Source organism: Sorex fumeus, unplaced genomic scaffold (assembly GCF_029834395.1).
Source record: "Sorex fumeus unplaced genomic scaffold, SorFum_2.1 ptg000128l, whole genome shotgun sequence".
Lineage (NCBI taxonomy): Eukaryota > Metazoa > Chordata > Mammalia > Eulipotyphla > Soricidae > Sorex > Sorex fumeus.
This window is the reverse complement of record NW_026606185.1, coordinates 1,990,167-1,998,996: the sequence shown is the minus strand read 5'-3', so window position 1 is coordinate 1,998,996 and position 8,830 is coordinate 1,990,167. Positions and strand designations below refer to the sequence as shown.

Below are 8,830 nucleotides of genomic sequence, written 5' to 3'. Positions count from 1 at the left end.
CCGGCAGCCGCGCCGCGCCCCCGCCGGGCCCCGGCCCGCAGCCCGGGCCCCGCCCCACCCGCGCGCTGGCCAATCGGCGGCGCCGGAGCCCGCGGGGGCGGGGCCGCGGCCCCCGGCGAATCGGCTCGCGGTCCCGGCGCCCGCCCCCGGGCTCACCTGCGCGCACCTGGCCGCAAGACAGCGCGCCGCGCCCCGTGTTCCGCCGCCTCCCGCCGGGGGAAATAGTCCCCGGAACGCGCGTCGGGGACGCGGCCCCGGGCTGCCGAGGGAGGAGCCCGGCTCGGCCGGCTTTGCCCGAGGGCCCCCCGGCGCGCCCCGGACTCAGGCTGGCTTCGGACCGAGAGGCACCTCCCCGCGAGGCGAACCTACCCCCTCTCCCCCTCTCCGCCTGGAAATCTTCTGGGGGCCCAAAGGGACGGCAGGCGCCACCCAAGTTAACTTTCAGTACTGGGGAGAGGCTGCAGCAACTGAGGGCGGGGACTTTCCACCCAGCCCCGCGCGCGGGCCCCCCAGAGAGGCGCAGGGTCACAGAGTTCCCATGCCCGAGAACGCAGGCGCGGGGGCCTGGAGGGTCACTTCCACAGACGATCGGATTGGGGGGAAGGCTGTCCACTTTATCCAGGCACGGTAGAAAAGGGATCTGACATTTTAATGGCTTTGGCTTTATGGCGCGAAGCAGGCACCCTCTCGTGTAAAGGCACTGTCCTCTCCGAAAAGGACTCCTGAGTTCCACGGCACCGGGCAAGGCGGCAGGGTCGGCCGGCGAGGTAGCGCTGGCGGCCGGCCGAGGGGAAGGTGAGGCACTCCCACCGTCAGCCCCCACCGGCCTAGACTGCTCTAAGGAAGCAGCTGGCGGGCCCCAGTCCGGGTGCAGCAGGCGGCTGAGGCTGAGATGGTCCTGAGTAGAGCGTCCAGGTCCCCAGTGTGTGTGGTCACTGGTCCAGGTCCCTGGGCAGAGTGAAGTCCCTGAAGCTGTAGAAGGAGATGTCGCCGTGATCCACCAGGGCAAAGATCAGAGGGACGTCCCCGCTCTGGTAGGATAATCGCTTGAGGGTGCGGAGGTCTGGGACCGGCTCATCAAATCTGCAGGGACGAAGGGCACACTTGAGACCCGCCCCTCGCTGTCTGGCCACACACTGCCTGGTTCTGGAAGGTTCTCCAGAGACCCAGAGCCTGGGTTGGCTTGGGGGCCACGAGGAGGAAGGTTCTCACCATTGAGCCCGGCCACCCACAGCCCCCCCTGCTGGATGAGGAGAACAACTCCCCAAATACACCAGGACAGCAGAGGGCCGGGAAGTTCCCCCCTGGGTGACAGTGGCAGTGACTCGTGTGCCCCCCCGCCCCCGGTCTCTCAGGACTGGCACACACTTGCAGAGGGTGGGGCGAGGAGATCCCCGAACACGGCTCACCAAGGAACCAGTGGGGCAAGGGCTGCTCTCGTACCCACTAACGCACATCCGGGCATAGGGCTTGCCAGGGTTATTCTTCCGGAACGTGGCCACGGCATCAGCTTGGTACACATCAAAACTGATCTCCAGGCCCCCTGACTCCGTCAGCAGCCTGAGGACACGGTGGGACCCCTTAGGGAAGAGGATCGCTCCCCCACCTCCCACCAACGCCACCTCTTCCCCGTGCCCAGTTCCGGGAAGCAGCTGCACGCAAGGGGCTAAGTCTGCTGGTGGGGCCCATCTGGCCGTCAGAACCCCTGGGGTAGAGCCATTAGCTCAGGCCCGTAAATTAGGTGAGTTGCAGCTCCCAGGTAGGCAGGTGCATATCCTACGACCCTAAGCTCACGGGCAGCTCCCAACTCCTGCTGGCACCCGGGGTAGAGCGGACACGGGCACTACCTGGAGACTCACCGGGCACCATCGTGGGCAAGGTGTGTCGTCTGCAGTATGGTGACCTGCTGAAGGATGGTGGCTGCGAGACAGGGAACACAAGGGGGCTGGAGAAAGGTGGCCCACTCCCGCAGTACTGCTCATTCAACCCCCCCACCCCCGGAACTCCAGGATCTTCCAAAGGGGTAAAATGGGGGGGTGGAGGGAGGAAGGAAGCAGAGTTGGAGGGCAGTCCACGGCCAGAGAAAGGCCACAAAACGCTCTTCAACCTCCTCGGCACGCTTTCCCGCTCAGAGCTGTCTGAGCACCTAGGACTGTCCCTGGTGATACGTGGAATATATTTATAAAAAAAAAAATTGGTGGCGGTTTATCGAAAGTGCAAATTTAGCAGATCTGGGGAGTTTAGTTACTTACCATCGCTATGTGCCCAGGGGCAGTAAGGAGCGCTGACCATCAGCGCCACTGGTGCTCTAGTGGCTCGTTATGTGATTTTGGCTCTGTGCTCAGGGTGCACTCTTGGCAAGCACTCCCATCCCTATACCCTCTCTCAGGCCCCAGCTCTCCCAGGCTCCTTCGCACACTGGGCAAGGCCTCAGGGCCAGTCCTGGGTACTGCTGGGTGTGTCTCTAATACAAAAAGTGTGCGGGGCACACCTGCTGCCCTTCCTGGGCCGAGCCTCCTGTTTCCAGGCCAACAGCGAGGGGTGGGGACCCCCCTCCCCGGTTGGCACCGAGACAGCCTGTTGGCAACGTCCAACCACCTCACCACGTGCTCCCCTGTGGTGCTTGGACTTCTGCCCGCGAGACGGGGACCCACTTTCTGGTTTCCACTCCATCGAATGCTCTAGCCCCCCACTGTTTGGAACCCTCAGGCAGTGGGCGCCGGGCACCATCTTGCGGTTTCCCGGCGTGGGGGGGGGGGGGAGGTAGCAGTACCTGGAGAATCAGCCTGGTTTGGGCTCAGCAGGGGTGTGACAGGCTGGTGCCACAGGTGCAAGGGGCGGCTGGGGGGCTCCTGCAGGAGCCGCCGCCGCAGCAATTCCTTGTACTCCCGCCAGCCCGAGCAGCCCTGCACCTCGGGGTCAGCGTTCAGCTCCCGCCACCAGGGCCGGGCCTCGGCCATGGGCTCCCGTGACTGCTCAGACGGCTTGTCTTTCCGCTGGTTGAGCTGGTGGCACCAGGCCTCGGCGTCAGTGGCACGGGCCTCCACGTGGGCTGGGAGCAGCTCTGGGGCCGGGGCCGGCAGGCGCGTATGGCGGCTGTCGGGGGCCATGTTGGGGAAGGCGATCTGCTCAAAGTTCCAGCGAGGCTTACACGCCCCCTGGACCCCGTTCTCTACCCGGCCGGCCCAGGGGTCCTGGGAGCCTGGAAGCTGTGAGGGGCCGGCCACAGGGCTCAGCTCCTGGGGCTTGTCCTCTGGGCTGTCCAGGCTACAGGGAGCTGGGCTGGCAGCGGCCAGGTTGGCAGGTGTCCCAGACGACCCCTGCAGGGGGCGCTCCAGGGCCTTGAGCTTCTTGGGAACAGACCTGGGGGATGAGAAGGGACACACCTGCTCCTAGCTGCTGACCGTGGCAGTCACCCAGGCCCCAAACCCCAACCCTAGCTCTGTCCCCCAGGCTGTGGGGCAGGTACCGAGAGCTGGAGCTCCTCCTCTTCCTCCTGCCGCTCCGATCCTCCGAGTACTGGGCGCTGCCGTCAAGGTTCAGCTGCCGCTCGTAAGGGGACAGGATGGCACTGTGGGGTGAAAGGGGGGCCGTGCGCGCAGGCTCAAGCCAGACACCCCCATGGGTGAGCCCCGGGCACCACTACACACAGGGCACTGGCTGGGTCTGACCCCCGGCCCCCAGTACAGTGCCCACTATTCTGACTGAGGGGCGGGGATGGGGGCGCAGAGCCAGTGAACCGGGACAAATTCGGGGAGAGCAAGACCAGAGTGGACCCGAAAACACTGAAATGACAGAAAAAGTGTGAGCCCAGATTCCGCTGTTCGCACTGACATTCCTTTGGAACATTCACTATTCCAGAGAAGTGTTTCCAAAAGAAATAAAGAAACACTGGGGCACAGAAAGCTCATGGGGCTGGGGTGCAGGCCTGCAGGCAAGAAAACTTGGTTCAATTCCCGGTGCCGCCTGGCCAGGAGTAGACCCTGAGCATCACCAAATGTGACCCCAAAGGAAAAAAAAAGTACTAACATGTGTTAGTAAACCCCCCCCACACACACACATACACACACTGGATGTTATGGTCACACCCTCTGTTGCTACAACACCCTTCTGCAGAGATTTCTCCTGATTCTTCCTGTGTGTCCAACTGTCACCAGACACTGGGCTTTGGGCATGGCCAGTCAAATGCAATAAAGTTACAAAGGCAGCCGCACAGGCCGCAGACACCAACCACCTCATCCCCAGAGAAACATTTCCTGGGCAGCATGGGACTCAGGACCAACACAACCTTGGGCCATCAAGCCTCCCTGCCATGACTTGGAGAATGTGCCCGAGGTCACGGAATTCGCAAAGTGACAGTGCCATGTGGAAGAAGCGCCCCACAAAAGCCAAGTTCTGGTGGTCACGTGGGTCCCAGCTCTTCCTCTGCAAAGAGGAAGGAGCAAGGAACCAGATTCCCCCCCGCCACCCGCCAAGTGGTCCCCAAGCCCTGAGTCGATGAGTGAACACCCATTCACTCACAGGTGCACAGGTGCCCGGGACACCCCCCCCACACAGACACCCAGGACTGCCCCCCCCAACACACACACAAACACACCCCACAGATACCCGGGACGACAAACACAGACACACAAAATCCTTTTGTGTAAGACCGCCTGTATTCTCTCTCCAAACGCACCCCTCCTCCCCCTTTTTTTAAACAGAATCAGCCATCACTGAGCATCTCTGAATCCCAAGGACATCAGACAGAACAATCAGTTGACAATTTTTCTTTCTTTTTTGACAAGAACCTGTTTTTTGAGCTGCAATAAGAGTATAGCTGGCAGAGTGTTTGCCGTGCAAGCGGCCAACAAGGACTCTACGCCCGGAACCTCATACGGTCCTGTAAGCACTGCCAGGAGTGATCCTGAAGCACCACACCATGGGTATGGCCCCAACACACACTCATAAACACAAAACTAGAAAACTTACTAGTCTGAGCTTGCATTAACTACAGTTTTTGGTTTAGGTGGTGTTTTGGTTTGGTTCGGTTTTAGGGTGGTGCCTGAAGAACCATATGTGGTGGAGTGGATTGAACTGGGGCGAGCCGCGTGCAAAGCAAGAGCCTTACCCTCTCTGGACTCTTTGCCTCCCCCCAATTTTTTATCTTAAAATTAAAAAATAACTCGGTATAGCTGTCCTAGTTCTTCAGCTTTTGTGACCCAGGGCACACCACAAAGGCTGAGGGGTGACACTGACGGCCAATGGCTGCTAGAACACAGCCTTGCATGGGGGAGCACGTACATGGGCGTCCCCTGCGCCCCAGTGTGGCTGTGTGGTTCCAGGAGGAAAGTATTTTTTAAAAAGAAAAGTTTGGGGGCCTTGGTGCTCAGAGGCAGAGCACTTGCTTGGCATGTGGGAGGTCCCAAGTTCCCCTAAACCAAAAAAATGCACAAGAATCAAAGCAACAAAGCAAAAATCTGAACCAGTCTACACCCAAGTCTGAAGCTTGATCTTGAACTTGGGGCTAGAGAGCAAACCGCAGACCCAGGTTCGATCCCCGGCACCACAGACGGTCCCATGAGCACGGTCTGGAGTTGAGCTCTGAGAAGGGAATAAGGCCGAGAATCGCTGGGTGTGGTCCAAGAATAAAAACAAACAAGGGGCACATGAAACTCATGTCTAGGGATCAGCGCGGTGCTCTGTTCCAGCCCTGCAGCACTACGGCCACTACGAGCCGCGGGGGCTGAGTGTGGGCTGAGGGTGAACGGCTGGAGACGGGCTCAGCTGCAGGGGAGAAAACACCACGTGCATTCCCCACAGAGCATGTTTGACAGAGGCCCCCACCGGGGTGCCAGGGGAGGAAAGTACCCTCTCCCTGACTTTGGGAGCAGCCAGCCAGGCCCTGCACTGGGAGAGGGAGAGAGAGGGGGCAGGGGCATACCTTGGGCAGAATCGGCGAACCACGTAGCCCAGTCTCTTCAGGTGGCTGAAAACCTCGAAGGATTAGAGAGAACGGAAAGGTCAGACAAGCACACAAGCATTTCCTGGCAGAGGCCACGTCCTGCATTCTCCCCTCACCCCCCAATCCAGTCCCTGGGCCTGTGGGCTCTCGAGTTGAGAATTCTGCTTTTCAGTTTTCTCTTCCTCTGGGCACAAAGGATGCGTAGCAGTTGCAAGATGCCAACACAAATCCCACAAAGCTAACAGCCTACAGGCAGAGATGGCTTAGGGGGGCCAGAGAGAATGTCCGCCGGAGACAGCAGGTTCCTGAAGCCGCCGAGGGTGGGTTCCCCACTCCCCCCTCCCCCCGGGGCAAAACAGCACAGAAATAGTTCCTGGAATATTCCTAAACTGAAGAACAGGAGAGAGAAGCTACTGCCTGCCACACGAAGAAGGCAGAGGGTGGAAGGAGCCCACCCAGTGCATCCTGTATCCCCATCCTATCACGCAGGAATGTCTCCATCAGCTTCGCCTCTCAGCAGCGTCCACACCGCTCTGGCTCCTTCCTTGGCTTCTGTTTGCCCACCCCCCTGGCACTTCTCCTGCCATTCCCGGTTCCTCTGTTCCCCTCCTGCTGGAGGGCCACAGGCCTCACCAGTGGACCCATCACACCCCGACCACCTCACTACTCCGCCATACCGCCTGGCTGCTCCCTGTGTTCACGTTTCTCTCTGTCACTCAGGTCACTTCCCCGGTCTCCAGGCCTGCCTGTCCGACTGCTGATTGCCTACTCGCCCCAATGTGCAAGCAGCACCCCAAAACGACCCTTTCTGCGAGGCATCCTAACAGCAGCACCCCGACTGTGCCCAGCACTGGACCGTGCCCAGTACGCATGGATCCCGCGGCAGCTACCTGGTACTGCAGGAAAGTCACCGAGTCGCCGGCCAGCAGCAGCTGGTAAGCCTCCTGGACGGACAGCGGCAGCTCTTGGTGGAAGAGCTGGATGGAGCCCTGGAAACGGAGCCGACAACTCAGCGCCCGCGACAGGGGCTCTGCAGGCGAAGTCGCAGCAGAAGAACCGGGGCAGCCCCACCGTGCCGGCGGCGGTCCCGCACCCGCCGGCAGGTGCCCGCGCCGCCCCGCACCCCGCCGGCGTCCCACTCACACACTCCAGCAAGTACAGGGCCTCCTCGGGGTGCAGCCGCTGCCGGCCCTGCTCGGAGAAGCCCATGGTCTGCCAGAACTTGCCCTGTCGGGGAGCCCAGAGGAGAGGTCACGCGGGCGCGCCCCGGGAGGGCTGCGCGGGCGGCCCCCCGGGCCCGGGCTCACCGCGGGGGTCTTCAGCTCCACCACGCCGCGCTCCGGCCTCCACTCGGCCGCCACCAGGCTGCCCCTGGGGAGAGGGGGGCGTCAGGGCCGCGGGGGGACCCCCGCCCGTCAGCCCGCCCGCCCGCCCGGCCGGCACGCCCCCTTACAGGCGCTCCACGCGCTCCTCGGCCAGCAGCTGCCAGAGCTCCTGGCGGCACCGGTGCAGCCGCTCGGCCTGCGCGGCCGAGCCGTCGGGGAGGAAGTCCTTGGGGCCATGCGAGCGCTGGGGCAGCTTCTGGGGCCGCGAGCGGGCGGCGAGGAGCTCCTGGGCGCTGCGGGGCGACGGGCGGCGGGGTCAGCACGCGCGCCCCCCACCCGCCCGCCCGCCCGCCCGTCCGCCAGTCCGTCCGTCCGTTCCCGCAGGCCCCGCCGCCCGCCCAGCACCTGAGCACGCGTCCGGCGGGGACCTCCACTGCCGCGGGCTCGGGCTCCATCGGGCCGCCGACTGCGGCTGCGCGCGCGGGGCCCCGCCGCTCTCGCCCCGCCCCCGGCCGGGCCTCCGCGCGGCCCTAGCGCCGGCGACCGCCGGTCCCGGGCCGCCGGCACCCGGGGTCCGCGGCCCGGACTCGCCAACCGCCTAAGCTGTTCTGGGTCCTAGCGCCTGACGACAAAGTTTGGTGCTCGTGTGGAGCGAGCGGGGGTGGGGGTGGGGGGAGCAGAGGCTGGACCGGCTTCTGGACCTGTTGGGAGCTCTCCTCTCTCCCGTCCTCCGCCGTTCTCGGGGGCCGTCTAGTCCAAAGGTCAAAGGCGCGAGCCTCTCGCACCCCTTGGCCACACGGAGCGGCCACCTTTCTGGATGCAGCAAGATGCGGGGAGCTGGGAGCGAGGGAAGGCAGGGCGGTGGGTCCCCGAAATGCAGGGTCCCGAAGGTCGCAAGGAGCCGTCAGAGACGGACTGAGGTTGAGCCATGGTACAGCGCTTGCCTTACACGGGCCCTCTCGGGTTCGATCCTCGGCACCCCCGACGGTCCCCCGAGCCCGGCCAGGAGTGACCCCTGAGCGCAGGGCCAGGACGCAGCCGTGAGCATCGTCGGGTGTGGCCCCCAAGAGTTCCTTCAGAGTCTCCCCAGGGGCTCCTAAGCCGGGGCTCGAGGCCCGGGAGGCGCTGTCCGGCCGTCGACAGTGCTGAAGCGTGAAGCGCCACCCCATTCCCGCACCCGCACGTCCTCCGAGCTGGGGGGGTGGTCCCCGCCGCCCGCCAACGCGTCCGCGCCTGCCCCGTCCGCTAGGTGGCACCATCGCCCCGACCAGCGACGGGGCGCGGGCGGAGGTGGCCGCCGGCGTCCCCGGAGCGACGAGGGGCGACGGAAAGAGGCTCGGCGAGTCTGGGGGGGCCCCAGTCGCTTTCCCGTCCCATCTCCTTTCCCACCCACACGGGTCTCGCCGTGGCGTCTGCACCCTGGAGCCCGCCACCCCTCGAGCGCCTCAACCTAGCGGCCGCCGAGCGCCTCAGCGCCGGGAGCGGCTTGCCCGCGCTTCACCTGGGCGCATGCGCGGACCGGGCCCGGACCCGAGCGAGCGCAGCGGGGGTGGGGCAGGGG

General features: G+C 63.9%; 1 protein-coding gene across 2 annotated transcripts; it reads right to left on the bottom strand.

Moving 5' to 3' along the window:
- Positions 1-775: 775 nt before the first annotated feature.
- TSEN54 (tRNA splicing endonuclease subunit 54) lies at positions 776-7,751 on the bottom strand. Of its 2 annotated transcripts, none has more exons than XM_056138136.1 (11): positions 7,675-7,751; positions 7,398-7,562; positions 7,252-7,315; positions 7,088-7,171; positions 6,835-6,933; positions 5,924-5,976; positions 3,470-3,571; positions 2,774-3,363; positions 1,860-1,920; positions 1,444-1,560; positions 776-1,083 (listed from the first exon to the last, which is right to left on the bottom strand). In XM_056138136.1, exons 1-11 carry the CDS (start codon positions 7,722-7,724, stop codon positions 933-935), a joined length of 1,536 nt encoding a protein of 511 aa, XP_055994111.1. In that variant the 5' UTR covers positions 7,725-7,751; the 3' UTR covers positions 776-932. The 2 variants fall into 2 exon arrangements, 1 of the variants encoding a protein (XP_055994111.1); XR_008795535.1 differs by having other exon boundaries at positions 1,064-1,083; positions 1,848-1,920.
- Positions 7,752-8,830: the final 1,079 nt, after the last annotated feature.

Coding starts and splice junctions, on each gene's coding strand:
- TSEN54 (XM_056138136.1), bottom strand. CDS start 7,724: ATGGAGCCCGAGCCCGCGGCAGTGGAGGTCCCCGCCGGACGCGTGCTC. Junction 7,316..7,397: donor GAGGAGCGCGTGGAGCGCCT/GTAAGGGGGCGT, acceptor CCCTCTCCCCAG/GGGCAGCCTGGTGGCGGCCG. Junction 3,572..5,923: donor GTTCGCCGATTCTGCCCAAG/GTATGCCCCTGC, acceptor TTCACCCCACAG/TGCCATCCTGTCCCCTTACG.